Source organism: Athene cunicularia (assembly GCF_003259725.1).
Source record: "Athene cunicularia isolate RWA chromosome 8 unlocalized genomic scaffold, athCun1 chr8_part1, whole genome shotgun sequence".
Taxonomy (NCBI): domain Eukaryota; kingdom Metazoa; phylum Chordata; class Aves; order Strigiformes; family Strigidae; genus Athene; species Athene cunicularia.
In genome coordinates, this window is record NW_020799109.1 from 11495354 (window position 1) to 11516171 (window position 20818).

The 20818-nt window shown below is 42.7% G+C and overlaps 1 protein-coding gene and 1 long non-coding RNA gene across 2 annotated transcripts in view; both read left to right on the forward strand.

The window, feature by feature from the left end:
• Positions 1–6: 6 nt before the first annotated feature.
• Positions 7–4846, forward strand: LOC113483134. The gene is made up of 2 exons (XR_003398961.1): positions 7–2373; positions 2711–4846. It is a non-coding gene; the product is annotated as an uncharacterized LOC113483134 (long non-coding RNA).
• Positions 4847–9013: 4167 nt separating this feature from the next.
• Positions 9014–20818, forward strand: part of ERI3 (ERI1 exoribonuclease family member 3) — a 124091-nt gene continuing 112286 nt past the window's right edge. Inside the window, exon 1 of the mRNA XM_026853750.1 lies at positions 9014–9494. Within this exon, the coding sequence (XP_026709551.1) occupies positions 9183–9494 (312 nt within the window). The 5' untranslated portion in view covers positions 9014–9182. The remainder of the gene's footprint in view (positions 9495–20818) is intronic.

Here is a 20818-nt window from a genome sequence, read left to right on the forward strand (position 1 = left end):
TGGCGGACAGGCGTGGCGGCGCCTCGTCCGCTCGACGCCGAGCCCCGGCTTCTCTCTGCCAGAGCTGAGGGCTGCCGGGCCCACTGCTCCCCGAGCTCTGCCTTGGGTGGAAGTCTCGAGGGTGGCGGTGGCAGCGGACCCCAGGTCCCAGCTGGAGCGGGATCAGTCGGTGTTAGGGCTTGAGGAAGGGAAAAACCTGTCTGTCCAGGGAGCGGGGGCACACGCGGTGTGAGCAGGAGGCTGCAGCAACGAGGACTTTTCATGTTCCTCTTGGGATGTGGAGGCTTATAGACGGAGGTGATGGGGGAGTAGGAGGTTTGATTTTTTTTTTTTTCCTATATTTTTATCCTATGAGATTGAATTGGTGACCAGTCTCAGATTTTGAGACTGAAGTAAACTTGTGAAGGCTTAGAAGTGCAGGATCTGTATACTTGTTTCCTGACTGGCAGTAGGGATTTCTTCTTCAGTTCTTTTCTTGCTGCTGTACTGTTACAGGTGTTTCTTCTAAACTGAGACATATGAAAAGGTGTTGTCATTTACTCCTCATGTGCTGTCTTTTACAAGTCCTGTGTCTGCTGGATTTACATGGTCATTTGCTAATAAGTCTGACATTTGTTTTACTACTTCTTTACTTACCTCTTTTCCTTTTTGAGCTTTGGTTTCAGAAATGGGTAGGTTGTCAGTTGCTGCTTAGTCTGAACTCTTAATACTCTTTCCAGCTGTGATATAATAGACCAGCAAGTTTTCTAATAGGTTAATATTTGCACTGTGCCTTGGAAAGGCTGAGGTACGTGGGGCTTTGGGTAGGTACATCTCAAAGCATTTGTCCCATCAGATGCTGCTAGACAGTTGTTTGAGGATTTTATTTGGTTTTTAATGGTAACTTGAGTTTATTTTATCCTTTAGTTGCTCTTTGCAACATTGTAGCATCTCATATCACTTAATATTAAAGTTGGCATTTGAACTTTATTTCTAGGAATGAATTATTCTTAAAATAAGTAATGTGTTAGGAGGCCAGTTGGTTACTCTTCAGTGTGTGGGCTTGGGAAATTTGATTTCAGATATTTTTGTTTCTCTTTTTAAGTACTGAATTCTGGCCTTTGCCACTGAATTTTCATGTTAATTTACAGTGTGGTCTAAATGCTTGTGTTGTTTCAAAGAGTGGCCCTTTTATGGTTCTTGTTCATCTCAAGCTTTGGGTTGCTCTACATGAATAGTGTGCTGGCTTTTTTTTTGTGTGTGGTGTTTTTTGTTGTTTTTTTTAAAGTTAGTGTGCATAGCCAGACAGATTTGAGTGTTACCAAAATCCAAAAGAAACCCGTTGAAACATTTAAAAGAAAATGTTTGTGTACTTGATGCTAAATAAAGAAGGCCTTGAATTGAGTATACACTGATAAAGTTTCTGCTCTGCAGTTGGAAGATACTACAGTTTGATTCATTTAGGAGGCCTGATTACAGCTGGTTGGGTGCTTATCTTGTTTTGGCTCTGTTAACTTTGATAGGTTGATTTTATTTTTTTGTGTTATTTTTTTCCCCCTTAAATTTTGGAAGTGGGAGTTCTGGAAGAGACTTAAATGTGTGAAGTTTTTGCACTTGATTTTGCTCCTGTATTGCTCTAGTACCCACCTCCAGTAAAGGGCCACAAGACTGTAGAGCACAGGTCTGGTGAAGTTCAGGTAAAGGGTGTAGGAATGGCCACTGTGGCTTTACTTGCAGGAGAACACTGAAGGCTATTAAGCCACTATGCATTTGTCACAAGTCTGTCCCTGATCTGAAGCATGTGTTATTGCTAGAAATGGTCATCACAGAGACTCTTGGTGTTTTATTCTGGTAGTGCTGAGCTAATATACCAGCATGGTGCAATGGCACAGGGAAATGAGGGGAGGAAGAGTTGTGTCTCTCTGAGCGTAACATAGAGCAGAGGTGCTGGCTGTTGCTGCTAGATACCATTTGCCAACTTTTTCTTTCCCTTAAGAGAAGTTACTTGTGCTGGCCAAATGCCACCTGAGAAGTTGTATTCTCTCCAGATATGTTGTGCAGATAAAGATACTTCACTCCTCCACAAAAAAAAAAAAAAAAAAATTCAGCTGTATTTGTTACAGTCATTATTTTTTCTGTGGTTGAATATTGGGGTCAACACATTCCCTGGCTGGTTTTCCAGGCTCACTGAGACTGCATGATATGGAAACCATGCCCCATTGTAGCTATTACCCTGCTTGGGGCATTTGCCTATCAGGACAGAGCTTTGGCAGGGTACAGACTTTCTTTCAACACTTCTGGAGTTCATTTGTGAAGATTGAAAGTAACCAGTGTATTGAGCAATACAAGTGTTGTCTCCCTGAATCCAGACTGAGATTCATTTGTCGCTCTTAGGTGTTAAACCTTCAAGTTCATTTTTCGGATAACGAAGGTGTTTGGCTGTATAAGTGGATTGAACAACTGTGGCATTCATGTGTATGAAAATCAAGCAATTATGTGTGCTAGATTCTATTAAAGGGTGGCCTGCTCTGTCTCTTTCCAGTGAATTAGGCCAATATGCAATAGTAGCTTTTACTGACTAGAAGCGTAGTAGCTACAGAGCTCTTACTCCTGGCTCTGGGAGCTCTGCTGTGGATTGAGAGCACTGAAATACCATAAATTTCAGAACTTGCTCCAAAGACCAGGGCTGGGAAAGTTTGAATGAAAACTAAGATGTGTTATTTTTTGACAGCGAATGGATTGGCCGTTGCAACAAGCTGTCTAAAGGTAGTGGGGAGCCTCTCCATACTTGATGCTGCAATTCAAGGCCAGAAACTTTTCTGAAAGATGTTCAAGCTTTTGGGCTCAATTCAGCAGTAATGAAGTGGAAACTTTACAGCCAGCATTACATGAGGTTCAGACAGGATAGTCCAGTGGGCTTTTTGACTTCAAGTTTTATGTGTTGATGCTGTTACAGCCAAGATACCTTCTTCGTTTTCTGCAAAGTGCCACACCATCTCAGGTGTACCTGTCCTGGTCTGAGTACATGGTTTGGTGAGCAACTGAGCTGACCAACAGCTCCCAGGGGCACATCTCCTTCCCAATTCTGCCAGTGTGGGCCCATCCTATCCTTTGAGCTTTGGTACTCATCCAGCCTGGCCCCAAGCTGATTCGTCTCACTAAACCATCAGGAAACTATCTTGTTTTAATTGTGTTTTATTCTGGCTGCATTAATCCTTTTATAGGTTCCTGTGGTTGAGTTGGCTCACAGAGGGGCCAGACAAGCTCAGAAACTGGTGTAAGGAAATCAGCAGTAGAGTAAGAAGGAGAGGGAAGGACAGGCCTGCCTCCTTTTGGCCTCCCAAAGCTATTGGCTTGGTTAACCCCGTTTTGTGTAGCTTCACCCTGGTGCATTTTCTTATGGCTCCTATGCAGGAGACTGGACTAGGGGATCTTGGTCCGATCCTCTGCAACAGTTCTTTTCCTTAATACCAAATCTGCTTTTCCACTGCAGCTTTCCAGCCTTTTGCTGTATGCATTTCTATTGTTGCTTCTTTGTTTTAATTTGTATTATTTTTCTTCCTCTACATTTCCTCTAAGTGACCAGTCCTTTACTGTATGGAACTTCTTCAGACTCCAGCTTAGACCTGTTTGCCTATCCACGGTTGCTCTCGGAGAAGGTTTAAAAAATACACAGCAAAGCCTGTCTTAGGAGACCAGTCAAGGAGCTGATGAAAGTGGTTGCTTAGTGGAGGGGGCCTAATAAAATTGGTGTGGAATTGTACTGTGCATCTTTGGGACAGCTTCTGGGTGGTCTCTTTGGATGAGTTCGCATCCTGCCGGTGTGGTGTTGTGCGGGTTTCACTGTGTTGTCAAGTGAACTGAGATGTGTTTGTTTCCCAGCCTCATAGGGTGCGATAGCCCCAGCAAGTGCTTCCCTAAGTAATCGGCGCCTTCGGCCTTGCTCATTGTGATCTCACAAGCCATCGCGTCTGTGATGTCACAATGGAAGAGATTCTGATGCTCTGACATAGCTGACATATCTGATGGTGCCTTTGACATATCAGCCAAGAAACGCAGCGGGAAGAATGTGCTCAAGAAACGGGAGAGATCTTCCTTAACCCAAGAGTGGTTTTCTATCCTTTAGTCAGCCCTTTCCATGTTCACTTACCTCTTGCATAATGGCCATACAGAGGGAAGCTGATGCCTATATAGAGTGATTTTTTTTTTTTTTTAATTGAGCTATCAAGATGCGCGTATCTGTCAGATGAGCGGTTGCCTGACTCTGCTCCTGTAACCTTCATTCTTCTCTGCTGTTACCCTTACTTGTTGTATTGCATCTAATTTTAGACTGTAAGTTCTTGAGAACAGGGACCTCTTCATCTGTAGTGGGAAGAGGCTGGGTGCGATTGCAGAGTGCTGTAAAAACAAAATAATTGATGCCAAGTTGTATCTGCGCTGAGTAATGATGGGACAGCATATAGGCATCCCGTGGCAATGCTTTGGGAAAGTCATGTTACAAATTTTCCAAGACACGGGCTTGGTTGTCTAGCAGTGCTGGAGACAAACCCAATCCTAAAGTGAAAGGATTGCAACCATGAAAGTGTACAGGATTCATGTTCAAGGAAAGATATTATGAAGTTAACAAATTAAAGAAGCAAATTTACCTGTCTAAAATTATTACATTATTAAAACAGTTCTAAAAGCTTTGTGTTTTGTTGTTTATTTTACTTTATGGTGGGGTTTTTTTCAACTTTGGATGGTGACTGTGTATAAGCTGGTTTTGTTTATAGTCTCTTGTTTCCTGACTCGCAGGCTGGCCAGGTGCTGTCATTTTTGGACTGTAGTTGATCTAATGAAATATTTGGATTTAGGTTAAGGCTGATTTTTTTTTTTTTTAAATGGAGTTATCTCTATTGTTCTTCAGTTATATCTTCACACAACTGAAATATGAGCTCACATTTGACCTCTGAATATGCATTTGAACAGCTACCAAAATGGAAGTCCTGCATTTTTTGTTATACTCTGTTCCAGGTGTTGCTAAATGTATGCAATTTTGTTCTACAAAAAGCATCTTTATTACCCTTTTACTCTTTTTATAATTTAATAAAATAAGACACTGTAATAAGACAAACTTGACTTAGATTTTGGATTGGTTTTGGTTGCTCTAGCCTAGAGTTCAGTTGTCTGTTGGAGGCCAGGAATCACAGCTGCTCCTACGCAGGCTTTGCGCAGGGAATAAACTGAAGCATATGACTCCCAAAGCTTGCTTGCTTTTATTTTTTATTTTTTGTTTGTCTTGTCATTTAGATTAGTGCGGGGTTTCTTTTAATATGATGGAAGGCCATATTGCCATAACAGTGATTTACGGTTTAAATGGAGGCTCTTGCAAAACATGCAATTTGTTGGGTCACCCCTCCAACCTAAATGTAGGTGTTTGTTGTCTTGCCCCTTCCCTACAACAGCTTATAAAATTGGACAGTGAAGGGGAACATTTCTGGTTTAAAGGCAAACTGTTAAAGTTATGCCTTCTCTTGCTAACAGGTGATTTTCATTAGATGTGGTGTAGAAAGTAAATATTCATATGCAAAGAGCCCATTAAGCTCAAGTTTGTAGGCCAATTTGTCTCACCATTGATAAATTTGAATCCTCTGCAACTTGCATGGTGTATGTTTCTGTATGTGGCTTTGGGACTGTCCTGTGGGTGGGGGAGAGCACTTACAATACCCTGCTGGCTTTTGTCACCAGTGTTCTTCATGTGGCAGGAGTTCTCGGTCTTGTTTCTTGCTGCTTGTGGTTGCCCCTAAGTGGCTTCCCTGCTGGGGAGCCTGGTACTCAACAGCCACCAGTGCAGATTCTCTGCTTTATGCTCAGTGGGGCCCCTGGCAAGCTGGTGGCTACAGCTGGCACTTGCCTTTCTCGTGACTTTCCTTACTTGTTGGTAATCAAACTGTCGTGCTTTAGTATGGTGTGCTTGGACCACTAACAAACAAGATCTGTGGTCAGCCTGAGGTTGTCCTGTTACTTGTGACTGATGTCCAGAGATTAATTCTTTTAAAATTATTTTTAAAAGACAGTTGCTGATTATAGTCAGTTATGTCACGTGACACACACTGTTATACAGCACATAACGTGAACTTTATCTTCCAGCTGAAATCCACCACACGTGGCCATTTCCCATGTTATTGGGTGTTACAAATGTAAAGTGCTGTCACGTTTTCCTAGGTCTGTGTACAATCTGTCAAAATAATTCCTGAGGTCCAGCCTCAGTTCACGGTCCCATTACATTTCACACGTATCTGTGTAAGGAATTGGAGCTGTGTGATATGAAATATTAACCTAGCAGGGTTGAATGCCAGATGTGACAGCTTGCACTGTCTGAGATTATAATCTGACCCTGTGTGCGTAAGAAATAGATATGTGGTGTTTTACGTAGGTTTGGAAATGGAATCACTGAACATGTGGATTTATATGGATAGAGCTGGGTTTCTAATTTTTGAAGCTGTGTTGCTTGCATTGTTGTCCGTTGGAAAAAAATACAGGATAATTACTAGTGCTTTGCATTGTCATAGCTGTTATAAATGCTTTACATGACTTCTAATAAAGTGTGTTTGCTCACCAGCTATCTTGTGCTCTGAGGCACTCTGACCTTGCCATAGAAGATGATGTGAGGTCTTTCCAGGGCGCCTAGAGCAGTGGCTGGGTAAACATGCAGTTAAAACTTCATTTGGCTGAAGGTGCAGAGTTTGCAGTGAGGTTGCTCTTATTTGTATGCTGTCTGTGTAGGGGAATCAGCATGCCATACCTGGCTCATGCACCTTTGGAGCATTGCTCCCTCTGCTACACAGGAGAGTGGGGAGGAGGCTGCTTTTAGGATGGGGAGCCTGATCCTGCCGTTAGACATGAACCATCAGAAGTTGTTAGTGTGAACCGGCACTAGGTGTTGACTGTTACTTCCCTCTGTTGATGTCCCACTGTACCTGTGTGACACAGACCTGCAGGGGTCTGGAGTGGTGCTGCTGTGCCCCGTGGTGACATGCTCAAATCCTGCCAAGACGGTCAGTTTGCCTGGGCCATGTGGACTCAGTGGCTCCGGAACCTCTGCACAGCTGTGTGTGGTGTGGGCCAGCCTGAAGATTCATGGGGTTCATGCCTGATCCTCTAGACTTGCTGGTTAAGATACATTAGAGAAGTACTGATCTTGCTGAGTGTGGGTGGATAATGTATGTTTTATTGCATGAGTTTGATACAGGGGTTGGAGCCTGCCTGCCTCCCCCACTCCAACTGTATATTTTACTTTATGCGGTAGGCTAAAGACCAGGTTTTACCGCAACTAACTTACAAGCTGCTTTATTCTGAGATACTATATTTGCTGTGATGGGCCTTTAGATTCACAGCCAGTAGCTTGAAGATTTAAAGCACGTATACCTTAAATATCTCTTATCTGGGGCAGGTCAAAAGTGAATGTAACTTAACTTCTATTTGGCTGTAATGCATTTATTAATGACAGTAAAAGCTTGTAGATGGAAAAGCAATAGGTAGAACCTAGCCCCTTAAGGATAAATGAGATGTTGGGCTCTTTGTTATGGATTTGTAACTTGAGTTTTGTTTTCTGGATACCTCCTCTCTAGCACACTGCTTTAATAAAGCAAGCAGCTCCCAAAAACATGAAAGCCACAAGGTGGAGGGTGCATTTACGCCATGGAATTGGCAGTGTGGGCACTGGTTCAGTCTTAAACATTTCATCTCCTTTGATTTTTGCCTTTCACTCAAACCTTGGAAAGGGAAGGTTACCAAATGCATGTTTACTCGAAGCACACAACCTGCTCAGGCGCAATTATCTCCTAATCTGGTCCTTCCGAGTTTCTCTGGTCTCGCAGGTAAATACAGATTTAGCCGTTATTCAAGGCATATTATTTACATCATTAAGTGTGTGTTTTGGCACGTGCATTATTTACCTGACGGACTAACGGATGGGAGAGAGCAAACGCTGTCTTTTGTGCAAACAGCTACTTTGCTCATGGGTGACGAGTTGTCTCTTTTGCCTTGCCCGTTTCGGCTCCACGTCTCACAGTGGAGCAAAAAGCGAGTGCAGGCGCAGGGAGACTGGGCTCAGAAACCAGGCAGGTGGGTGTCATGTAGTACGATGGAGCTCTTGCCCACAGCTGTGAGCAGTGGGACCAACAGTGGAGGTGGATTTAAGTTAAGTATCTATGTAGTAAGGTGTGTATATGTATACAGTTAGAGGGAGTACTCGTATCCTTGTTTAGGGGGACTGGATTGTTGTAATTCACCTGTACCCAGCTCTGCAGCGCCTCTGTGAGTTGGGCTTGAACTCTCATCCCAATAAATCTATTAACAGCCTCAAGGCTGACCCACCTTGGGCAGTGACAGTCCTGTCAAGTTTTTCCTGCAACGTTCTAAAAGAAAAAGGGGAGGAGGGGAAATCCAGGTAGTCTCACGTGGATAACATAATTTATTAAATAGAACATCAGAAGGTGATGGCTGCATAAGGTATTTCTTTGGGAGGGAGACTGTAATCTATAGAGTCCTGCTTGCATTTTACAGTTCCTGCAGTCCCTGCAGTTCACGTGTGCATTTGCTGAACTGATACCCTCCTCTGATAAATACCTAAAGTAAGAAATTGAGTGTAGCACTAGAATCACATCTCTGAGAAACATTGTACACAGAGGAAATGAGAACTTCCCTGGGGAGGAGCCTTTCAACCACCACACACAAGGATTTATAATGGCAGTGGGAGGTTTTGGTGTAACTATCAGGTGTTTCAGGGCCAAGTTGTTTGAATGGGTTGTAGTGTTGATATGTGTATTGCTGCATTTAATTCCTACCATGTATCAGAAGTTGCGTTGTATATGAAAAGACGAAAGGCCTCCTCAGAAATTTCAATGGGGTTTAGATCAGATTTTCTGTAGTTTAAGTGGTTTGTGCTGTGTCCTGCTATAAGGTTCAGCAGGGGGGTGTGATCTGGTGCCTGGAGCCATGACTGTTGTGTGTCTCATAGTTTTTAATTTAGAGCTGTTTGCAGAGGTTAATTTCCAGTTGCCTGTGATTCTGGACACCTTGAGCTCAGCCCAGATGTCATCTGTTGTGCTTAGAGCAGGTTACTGTGTTATTTCAGGTTTATGAAGTTGGAACTTCCACCAGGAAGCACAGAGGAAATCCCTGTCAGAGGAGGACAGTGAAGAGATACTAACAGAGATGAGATGTATGTGTGCATGAGTAACCTGAGTCTATCTTCAGTTTCAGATGCCTCTGGATGTTCAATGATAGCACTCCTCCATACTGGAGCAGCAAAGTTTCCCCAAAACTTACTTCCAAGGGCAAGACAAGCTGTGTGCTCCCTGCTCCCGGCTGGTGTTCTCGAAGGGTACAGCTCCATTGTAAGCAGGAAACTGGCGTCCCACGGCTTTGGAGCTTCCATGGCAGCAATGTCATCCTTCCCTCCACAGAGATATCACTACTTCTTAGTGCTGGATTTTGAGGCTACGTGTGATAAACCACAGATTCATCCTCAGGTAAATAGTTGGTCGTGTTAATTATCCCCTTGCAAGTTGCTGCTGCTGTTCTGAGAGGTGGGAAGGAAACAGCACAGTGCTGGCTCACTCGTTTTCTCTCATTTGTCCCACCTTCTTTCTGTTGCTGGTCCTCCAGGGCTCTTGCCAGTCACCTGTTTTCTCAGGAGAAATGCCAGGACCGTTTGGTGGACTGAAATTAAATGAAGGAGTCTGATTTCCATCAAGGAAGTGACAATAGTGACAATTCATGTGTTATCAAAAACATCTTTAAGTTGTGTATGCTTGTCATCCACCTGAACTGGGGAGGGTTTAAAAATTTTTGGTTGGGAACCTGCATTAGTAGACTACTCATGGCAGCCTTGTTTGATTCTGCAAGGAAAAAGGCTGTTGGTAGCCAACAGCTTTAGGAAAATAATAGTTGGAATTATACAAATATATGCAACATAATGGTGTTTTTAAGTAGAGAACAACAATAGTTTGATGCTATCTGATCTTGTTGAAGTTATCTTGGTTGTTAACTCTGTAGTGTGATGAGACACAAAGAGTTCAGTTTCAGAGAGATTTTCCAGTGCCCTGCCACTTGAGACATACAGAGATCCAGATGAAGTACAGTTTTTTTCTGTAGATGTTTCTTCCATAGTAGCTTAGAGCATATTAGTAAATATATTTTCGTCAGCAGGATGGGCCTAGATTTTCCATTTAAATTAGAAAACTGCTAAAAAGAAAAAAACCCAGTAATATTGGGTTGGTAACAAACAGAGTTTCTGAGTCTATAGATAGAACTTGGACTTCTTACCCTCCTTTGCCAAGCAATTGGCCTCTTAGGAGTAGTCATAATATATGCATTGGGTCAGAATAACTTCTGTTTGCTTTGTTTTGAATATAGTAAAGGCTGAAGGGTTTTCAGAGTGGTATCTCATTAGTAATGTGACTTGATACAGTGTGTTAATTTCCCAGTGCACCTGTGGTTTCCCTTGGGCTTGTCCTGTCAAAGGGATGTTGTAAGTTGGGATCAAACTTGACTCTTTTCTGCAGTAGTGCCTTGGTGAGTGCCTCCTGCCTCTCATGTTTCTTGAAAAAATGGACAGCAAATTTCCAGTTCTTTTGCTGAGTCTTTGTGGGAGGCTGTTGTGGCTCTGCATCCAGTTCTGCTAGCAGGGTCTTAACCGCTCTCCAAGTGAGATGTCAGGCTATTTCCTGTACGCTCTGCCTCGGGTGCACAGACCTGTCAAAGCTGTAAATTCGATCTACCTTGTCCCTTTGGATATGGGTTTGGTCTGTGCACATTTTGATGCAAAACCATGATGCATGTGGAGCTAGTTTACAGCTGGCAGTAAAAAGGAGCATGAGTGGAATATGATTACTACTGTTTTAAGGAGCTTTGTCCCCAAGTCCTTGCCAGGGAAAGTAATGGTCTGGGCCAATGCAGATCTGCTATATATTTTGTTGGTGAGATAGCACCTTTAAGGTGGAGATGTTCTTCCATGTTGTTTTTTCAGTCTGCTGTGTTCAGTGCCTGCCTACATCATACTGAGTGTGAAAAGGGCTGTCAGTACCTCACATCCTCACCAACAAATTAGTTTGGCAAATAAAGAAATGGCTCTTGATACATGGAAATCAGTGTAGCTGGAAATGCTGAAGGTGACTTCCAGAATTGGGCAACTGTATAAAACAAGACTTTAGTTGATGTCCCTACCTACATCTTACTTTTTTGCTCACCAGCATGGCTTTTGTCCTCTTCACTGCTGGGCTGTATATCACGGTGAGCAAACTGTGGTGTGTGTTTCAGTGATGTTTTGTGCAAGGTTTTAGTGGCAGGATATTTCACTGGAGCAGTGTTAGACAGGTTTTGGAGGTTTGGTCTGAGGACAGACCTGGGAGCTAGGAAGGGTCAGGTACTGATCTTCACTGTGACCCTGATCCTTTTTCTGCTTTTGTTTTAATACCTGCAAAATAGAAATCTAGATACAATGAATTCAAGTGCATTGGGATTTGATGAGGAAGCTGCACATACAGAACTAAGCTGTGATCCAGGTTACTTTAAGTGGTCAGGCATAGCTGTAAATTAGCCAACAGCCTAAAAGTCTTGTGGTGTGCACTTGCCACAGTGCAGCACACTTCACATTTTTCACTAACTGTTCTTCAAAATGTTCTGACTTCTTATCAGAAACTGTTGAAAGAGCTATCTTTTTATCTACCTAAGGTGTGTGACTGCCACATCTTCTTCCCCCTTCCACTATATTTACTTGTGCTCCTCTGCAACTGACAGCCTCACTGGCTTTTTATCCCTAGGGAGTCCTTCATGCTCGTTTGGAAGCCCTGAAGACTCCTTCATTTCCATTCCTTTTCACACTATCCAATCTCTTTCTGAGGTCTTGTGGTACAGCCTCTGTAATGGGGATCAAGGAGGGTCAAAGACAGTGGTATTTCCCTGGGAAGCTGTGTGCCTCATGGCTCCAGTGGCTGGGACCATGGACTGAGTGCCTTATGGCTGCTGCCCTTTGCTTTACCACTTCTGCATCGGGCATAGAGGGTCCTTCATCTTCCCCGCCTTAGAGCCACAGAGGAACGTTAACATGGTAACATCCTTGCAGTCCTGACTTCTGATGGCTTTCAACGGATATACCCTTAAATCAAAGTGCATGTTTATATGCACAAAGAAGCAGCTTAGCTTTATGGGATTCTTGGATATATTTATGAATGATGAGACCATCCCAGAGAGAAAAGAAGGTGTGTGTGTGGGGGGGTTAACTACATTGCTCTGAATGGGTAGATGGGAAAACCTGAAAGGATAGAGTCACAGTCTGTGTTGTGTAGTGTGTTAGCCAGCAGAAGGTCAGTAGGGCTTGGCAGTAAGGGATGTTTATGGCTGGCTTCTTGTATCTCTTTAAAGCTTAACTTGTGCATTTGGAATTTGATCCAAAGCCCAGTAGGGTCAGGTGGGAGTTGTCATTCTGCGGAGGTCGGACCTCAGACCATGATGGTGGTAGTGTGCTTCATTTTTCAGCTCTTGACTTTTTTTCCTTTACTGTCTGCTAAGAGTTTATAAGTACCTGCTGCTTTTAGATGCTGTCAGCCTGTAGAACCGGGTACATCAGTGCTTTAGCTACACAAGAGAAGATGCATTAATAAGTGGGAGTCTCGCTCTTTTGTCCCTTTGTCCTTGTATACACCAGTGTTTATAGTGGTCAGTGCTTTCAGTGACTGTGTTAAGGAGCTCCCCAGGCTCAGATCTTTGACTGCCTGTAACCTTATTTTATTAATGCAGTGAATGGGTGTGCCGCTTTCAGTCAGCAAGCCAAGTATCTTGCCTTCAACTTCAGCGGAGTGGATGAAAGCAGCATTTTTTTTTTTAATGTAAAAAGTCTGAAGGTAGAAATCTGATCTGTTTAAAGCTGAATTTGAAATTAGGCTTCTACATAGCGTGTTAATCTTTTTACTGTAATCTATTAAAGCCACTTAAATGAAAACAAAATAAAATTCAAGCTTTGTGTGTCTGCTGCCTGGAAGTCTAAAACTGTATTGTACCCTTGACCTGGCAAAGAAGCTGGACCTGGGAGTTGCGAAGCTGTTAAATGAGCTTTTGGTAATGATGAAGCTGCTTTATTTCATATCAGTTTTTTCAGGTACTTGACTTCAGTGTCTCAGATTCCCTCAAATTTGATAATCAGTTGAGAATTAGAAATTTGCCTCTTCCAAACTCTTTGTAAGAAGAAGATATGAAATGTTCAGGTCTCCTAATTGCTGAAGGAGGTTGTGACCAGAGGCAGAGAATAAGTTGTTTACGGACTTTTCTTGTTCTCTTAAACAGCACATTTTAAATACAAAAATATCTTAATATTTTTCTTTGTTGTATCCTACATATTTCGAGTTTGTTTAGCATGCATTCTGATTGTTTGGAGGGAGGAATTTTAAATTATAATTACTGTCAAATTAAACTGGACATACTAATAAATACAGCACATCACTCACCATTTCAACATAAAACTGTAAACTGAGACTATGAATAAGCATATGTCCAGCTCCTGCTTTATTTTTAAGTGTACAAACAAATCTGGATGATCATAGTCCATTTCCTGATTGGCAAAAGCATATTAACAAATGGGAACCAGTCTTTCTGTAAGGTAATATTAAGTCCAAGTGCACGACAAGGTTAAATTGGGTTCAGGCTGTGTTTCCTTGAGTGCTAGTGTAAAAGAGCATTAAAGGCGTTTTCCCCTGAACATCCGTCTTGCAGTTCTGGCTTGCAGTCACGGGCAGGTGTAGCTGGAGTGGCTGCAATGATCGCTGTCTTTCCGCTGCCTGTACTGCTCTACCCATGGTCTCATTCCCATGGCAGGAACAACTGAACAATGTGTCTCTGCTCCTGAGATACTGTGATTTATAGACTGACCTTGTAATGGGAATGGATGTTGACTTCCACAAAATTTAGGCCATAGCAACAGATGTGCAGTCCCTGCTGAGCTCCCTGCTGAGGGTGAGTAGATCAGGGAATAGGCAAGCTGCCTTGGGAGCTGCAGCCTAGGCTCAGAGGACTTTCTAGGAGGCATATGGCCCTGAAATCGCAAGCCTGCTGTGGGAGAAGGTTATGGAGGAACTGCTGGCCTGCTGGGAAACAGACTGCAAGGTATCTATCTTCCACTTGCTTTTCATGCGGTGCTCTGTGGAGCTTGTACCAAGGCAATCCTAGCTGAAGGCCAGGATGGGAATGCAGAAGGTGGTTCACACAGTAACACAGATTGTCACAATCCTACCCAGAGGCAGATAATGGAGATGTGCCCGTGTCTGCCTGTTCTATCTAGACATCCCCACATAGCAGCTTTCTTCTTGCCTGGTTTTTGTGTGGCTGTTAAGCTCAGTGCATTAGAAATCACCTGCCAAAACCTTTATTAAGGATGATCTTGAATTGCTGAAAAGTGAAGAAATTCAGGCTTGTTTCCCATGGCAACTTTAACTCGGCACTCTTGTGCATAAGTATTACAGTGGAATATTAATCTGCAATTACCTGTCTTCATGCAGCTTAGGCTTGGGTGTAGTTTTAAATACCTAGTTCTCAATTCAGCTTCTTAAAATGTTGTTTCTAGAGGAATGCCATTAAAAATGCACATAACACAGTGACTTAGTCTTGTCTTTTTTTTTTTCTTTTGATTAAAAGGAAGTAAATGCATATATATATTTATTCATCTCTTTGACAATTGTGGCAAATTGTTATGCCATTCTTCCTATGTTAGAATGCTTTCAGTTCCTAGAGTGGCAGGAAATAGTTCAGATAAAAGCTTTTTCAGATGAGGCTTTCTGTTCACATTAATTTTTTGAATGATCCTTTGAAAAAACTTTTTGAGGCCTTGTAGCTAGTTCCTCTGAACAGTTAAAAATCTTGTGAAGAGCACGTGAATATCCATAGCTCAACAATCCTACAAGGTGCATCTGAAATTAGAGATGCTGTTCTTTTTCAATCATATTTTTCATATATCATGTGCTTTATTACAGTTTTGTTGGACTATTGTGAAATCTTGTTTTGACTAATATGAGAATGTCTTTATTTTAGAAGATGCAGAGAGAAGACCATCATTTTGGAGAGGCTTATGCAGGGTCTGAGACACCAGCTATGGTGTAACTCTCAAAAGCTGCATTCTCCACGGCAGTCATTTTGCCTTGGAGACCTTCCTCATTCTCCCAGTAAGTGGGCACAACCTTGCTGTGACCCATATGAATCTGACAGGGTGGGTTATGGCTCCAGGCAACAGAATTAGCTGTATTTATTTAAAACCCGATGAGCTAGAGAACGTGAACAGTTGCTGAACCCAGATCTCCTGGAGAGTACGACCACAAGACCACCAGGCAAGGCATCTGATGTATGAAAAAAAAAATTAAAGCGATTTCTTATTTAAAGATACAAACCCACCATTATTATAGCAACAAGCTTAAAATACCAAGGCACTCAGGTGGCCAATTGCTGCAGTCCTAACCTGACCCAACCTGCTTAGCTTTTGGCTGGTTATTGACAGGCCGATGAGATGACTACTTTAAAGCAATCAGTCATGTTGCCCTTTCCCTCACAGTGTGTGGAGACCCCACATCAGTTATGCATCCCAGCGTGCAATTCCCCACTTGTGCTGTTTGAACACTGTATCCTTAGCTGTGCAAACATTACACATCGTTTAGGTGACAAGTTGCAAAGTTAAGTAGACTTGTTGTTACAGCAGAAAGTAGTTGAGCGGCAGTCACCCTGAAAAGAAAAGATCCAGGCTAGCTCAGGAATGCGCAAGTCCGCTGTATGGTGTTTAAAGGTTTGTTTACCCCTCTGTAAAGCTGCTGCTGAGGGTAACGTGTGCTGCTGAAATGTTCACACTACGAGCATTTCTAAAGTGAAGGGAATGGGTGCCACAGGTTTATATGTTTGTTTTGCTTGTCCTGCCATGCATGTCATGTATACAGTTGCTGATGATTGGTGTGTGCTTGCTGTTCTTTCGCAGCCTCTGAGTCAGGGGGGTATTTGCATCCCTCGCAGCATGATGTTTTAAAACGAAGTAGTATTCTTCTATGTTGTGGCATCTATCTAGTGCTGCACAGGGATGCCACGTTTCAGACTGCTGTGGTTCTTGGGTGTCATGGTATAAACCTGGCTGGCAGACAGACACCATACAGCCTCTCACTCACCTTCCCCTTCCCTGGGGACTGGGGAGAGAATTAGAGGGGTAAAGGTAAAGAGACTCGTAGGTTGATATAAAAACAGTTTAATAATTGAAATAAAATAGACTAGTAATAATAATAATAGAAAATAGGTAATGCACAATGTGATTGCTCACCCCCTGCCAACCAATGCCCAGCCCATTCTTGGCTAGCGATCCCAGAGAAACAAAGATCTTGAAACTGTGAACCTGGAAGCAAGAGCTCCAGCTTCCCAGCTGACTCTCATCTATATACTGAGCATGAAGCTACATGACATGAAATATTTCATTGGGAAATTTGGGTCCGTTGGTCTGACTATACTCCCTCCCAGCTTTGCACACTAGCAAGACAGGGGAAGCTGAAAAGTCCTTGATCTTTTAGGAACAACTGAAAACATCAGTGTATTATCAACATTCTTCTCATACCAAATCCCATACTAAATCCAAAATACAGCACTATTCTAGTTACTAAGAGGAAAAAATTAGCTCTATGCCAGCTGAAACCAGGATGCTGGGGAATGGTCTTTGCTGCATTAAAGTGGTCTTGTCTTAGTTTTGAACAAAACTGTCCTGATAAAGTGCAGCTCAGCTCTTTTGGTGAGAAGGGCGTAGGTCATGCCTAAGTCTTGTGCTTTTCTTCCCCTTTGTGCCAAGCTGGCTATGCAGCTATCCCTATGTTATCTTTGTTGGTCTGTGCATTTGTTAGCTAGCAAAATAGCTCTTCGTTATGTTATTTAGTTCCTCTCTGCCAGGCAGAAGTGCACTGTCACCTGCAGCTAGTTGTGATGTCTGTAAAACCCTGGGTGTTCATTTACATGCAATAGCATGCCCTTTTTACCCATCTCAGATGTTTTAGTGTTGCTGGGAACATTGATCATTTGTGCTGCTCGATATCAGGTGAAGAGGTTGGGTCTTCAAATGATTTGATAATACTGCAACAGGGACTGCACAGGCTGGTTGCCTGAGGTAGAAAGGAGCGGACAGATAGTGTAGTTTTCATCTTGCAGTGGAAAGGTAATATTTGGAAATGTGTGTGTGCTGTCTTTAACCTGGTTGGAGTGCTAAACTTCCCCAAAACTGTCAAGCTTAAATTGTTGTTGGCTGTGTTGGTGGAGATTTTCTGGGTGGTTAAATATATGTCAGTAGTACTTGAAGAAAGAAGTTGAAGTGTTGATGTCTGTTGGTCTATATTTTTCATCCCAGGTCTGGAAAGAGGAGAGAGGTTCAGCCTTATTCTTGATGTCTGGGTGCTGCTGAAAAGATCAAAATAGCTTTATGGGTTTTGGCAGGTGAGATGATGCTGATGGTTAGAAGCAGGAACCATCCTGGGAGCAAACGACTACCAGAAGTTTTGTTCAGGATGGCAGGACAAGGGTTGTGAGCCAACTGTCAAGATTGCAGGTATGATAGCAGGTGTGAAAGAAGTGCCAGAGACCACAGTGATAAATGTAGGAGGAAAATGTCACTTGCAAGACATGTGGATCCTCCTTTTCTTGGCCCTGTAAGATGGGACCTCAGCTGAGGAAGTGCTTTGCTTTGGATTCCATACTTTTTTAAAAATTATGAGACTCTTTCAAGAGGGTGCAAAGGAGAAACAGTGAGTGTGACCAGGGGTTTGCAAAACACAACTGTGAGTGCAGGCTGGATGGCATTGGGGTTGTGTTTAGTGCAGTGACGAGAGGGGTATGTATGATGAAATCCTTAGTTGCAAAAATGAGAGGGGCAGTGTTCTGGCCTGTGTCTGCTGTGGGTAGGAAGAACAGCCATGAATTTAAACAACAGTGAGGGAAATTCTGATTAAACATTAGGAAAAACTTTCCAATGATAAGACTAATGAAACAGGAGGATAAAGTGCCTAGTGAGTGTGTGAGTCTTTCTTATTGGAGTCTGTAAAAACAGCCTAGACAAAGTCAGAAATTATTTAGGGGGAGGTGATGCTGCCCTTGGGCAGGTGCATGGACTAGATCTCTCTCTTAAAGCTCAAGCTCCTGGAGGCATGTGATTAGATCGGAATTTCAGCTTCTATTAAAGTAAGAGAAATGGTCCCTCACACTCTCAGCTATAAGGAAGCACCTGGAAATAAAAGCCAGGATGGATGCCAGTGCAGAACCCAAAATGCAACTCAAAATTTATCTTAGAGGAAATCCAGCCTTTGACATTGGGCTCCGGTGCATGAATGTTGGGGGTAGGCAGTGGCATTCACCTAAAAGCAGGGGGAGGAAACAACCTTGGATATTGAGTGATCGGGCAGCAGAATGTGTGTTCCCATCATCTTATTCCAGTGTTTCCTGATCTTTCCGTATTCCTGGCAGTTTTCTTGTGTTTTGATTTTGACGTGTTTCCCTTAATGTTTTTCTGGGATATAACGGTTGCTTAAATGTGTTAAATTGTTGGATGTGTGCATATGTTTACTTCAAGCTAGGTAGTGATGGAAAAAGAAATTTGGGGGTCAGCTGCTTCCCCAGAGATCTTTTGACAGGCTTAATCAGTACACAGAGTAAATTACCCAAGACAGAAGCGTTGAAAGATTCCTTGCCGTGTGTGCAGGTAGGCATCCTTTGGAAAGTCAGCATAGCCCTGATTCAGCAGAAGTTTTGCTGTCCCCCACTGCAGAGGTGTTGCCTTTATGGTACTTGTTTTGGTTAGTTAAATAAAAATTTAGAAGTGAGGATAAGACCTATGAGGTCATCTTGGTTACTGCCCCTGAGGGCCAGTGCAAGGCTGCTCACTTGGAAACAGCTTTAGTTAAAATAATAATTAAGGCAGAGGATGGAAACTGGGGAGGCAGAACTGTTAGGCTAGTGCTGTCCTTACTGTGTCCCTTTTCGATTTTAATTGCCTTGGAAAAAAAGGAAAATCACAAGGCTTTAAAAGCTCTGATTCTTCCTGCTCTTCAACCCCCCGCCCCCTCCCCGATCTTGGAGGCATCAACTCTCATCTGTCAAAGTGTAAATCAGCAATTAAAACACAAACAGCGAAATGCCAAAGATGACCCGAAGCACAAAGCAACTGACAAACAAGTCCGGACAAATTGGCGGATAATTTATAAGCATTGCCCTAAAATCTAATTATTTGGCAATTCGAATTTGCAGCCGGCCAGGGCTGTGCAATAAATTTAACCCGCCATAAATTATTTAGGAGCAGCCCGTGGTGTAAATCAAAAACACGAGTGTTTGTTTAAGAAATAAGCTCCTTGTGCATAAAATGACTTTTTTTTTCTTTAAAGAAGGGGGGGAAGAGCGTCCCTGCACAAAATGAGCTGGTGCTGAGACTGTGTCCCTCCACAGAGACTCCCTTGCCTCTTCTGCCCTTACTTTTTTTGAAGGTGTAAAGGAGTCTTTTGGTAGGAAGTTTTATGCTTTTCCTTATCAAGAAAAAAGCTTCTTCTCTCAACAGCCTCTGCTTGTTTTTATTGCATTTTGAACAGTCAGCTCTGATTTTTATGGGTATCTTTTATTCCTGTGTTTATTAAACTTCTTCACATGGGAGTGGGAGTAAGGGATAAATTATTCTCTAGTAGTTTTTGAACTGGATAGGCCACATGGTCTTCCTCAAATATATAACTCAGTGATCTGAAGTGTGCCCGGTCCACTTCATATGTGGGCTTTTGGATTAAAAGGTTTTTGAGAGCCAGAAAGTTCTTGCTGGGCACTGTGTTCTTTTCATCTAATGTTATTAGTGCTCCCCAGATCCAAAAGAATAAGCAAACAGATTCCTCTGTGGGAATGAGTGTAACTTCAGGTGCTTGATTCTCTGAACTCCAGAGATATGTCCATTATAGGAAATTATGTAGCGAGTGTAGTAGTTGTGTGCTTGTTCATTTCTTTTATTAGCAAGATCAAGACAGCTGAATTTGTGCATCCCTGCTCCAGTATAAAGGGAGGGGAGTTTCATGTAGGATGGTTGGGTAAGGAAAGGCAGGGTTTATTGCAGTGCTTTCACATGCCCTTATGAATTTTTCAAATGTCTCTTAAAAGGAGGTCCCGAGCCATTCCGCAGTTACCCTGCAGCCTCCTGCTGCTGCTCAGCCACTGGCCTGGGACAGCCAGGTTGCACAGGAGGCTTCCACCCGGCACCTCTTTTTCTTGGGAACTTTTTTTTTTTTTGTAAAGGCAAAAATTCTGAGCAAGCTGTCACATAGATTTGCTTGAAGTACCATGAAATCATAAATGCAAGATTGTTGTAAAGAGAGTGGACCTGGTAATGGATATGTATAAGCCTCCGGCTCTGTAGGTTCCTATTGTTACTGTGTTTGGGGGCGCAGCTGAGGGGAGGGACAGGGTGCTGATGTCTTTTTCTTTAAGCGTGTTAATATTGATTTTAGAAGCTCTGTGTTCCAACAATATAAATGCAAATGCCTGTAATTGGGAGCCGCGTGCAGAATTTCTCAACAGAAAACATGTTCAACTTTTCATGACAATGAAAGGAAAATAAAAAGCCGCTTATTTATTGCTGGTGGTTTGAATCCTGGATTTCCTTTCAAGTTACTTTGCAGTGCTAAATAAAATACCTAATTGCAGTGCTCGCAAAATTCAAATGGGTACATTTGTTCTTCTGGTAGCTTGCGGCTATTTGCAGCCTCTGGACACCCTCAGCATTATTTCAGCACATCCATAACTTCTGTTTGTGCTATAAGGAAAAGCTGGGGGGGGG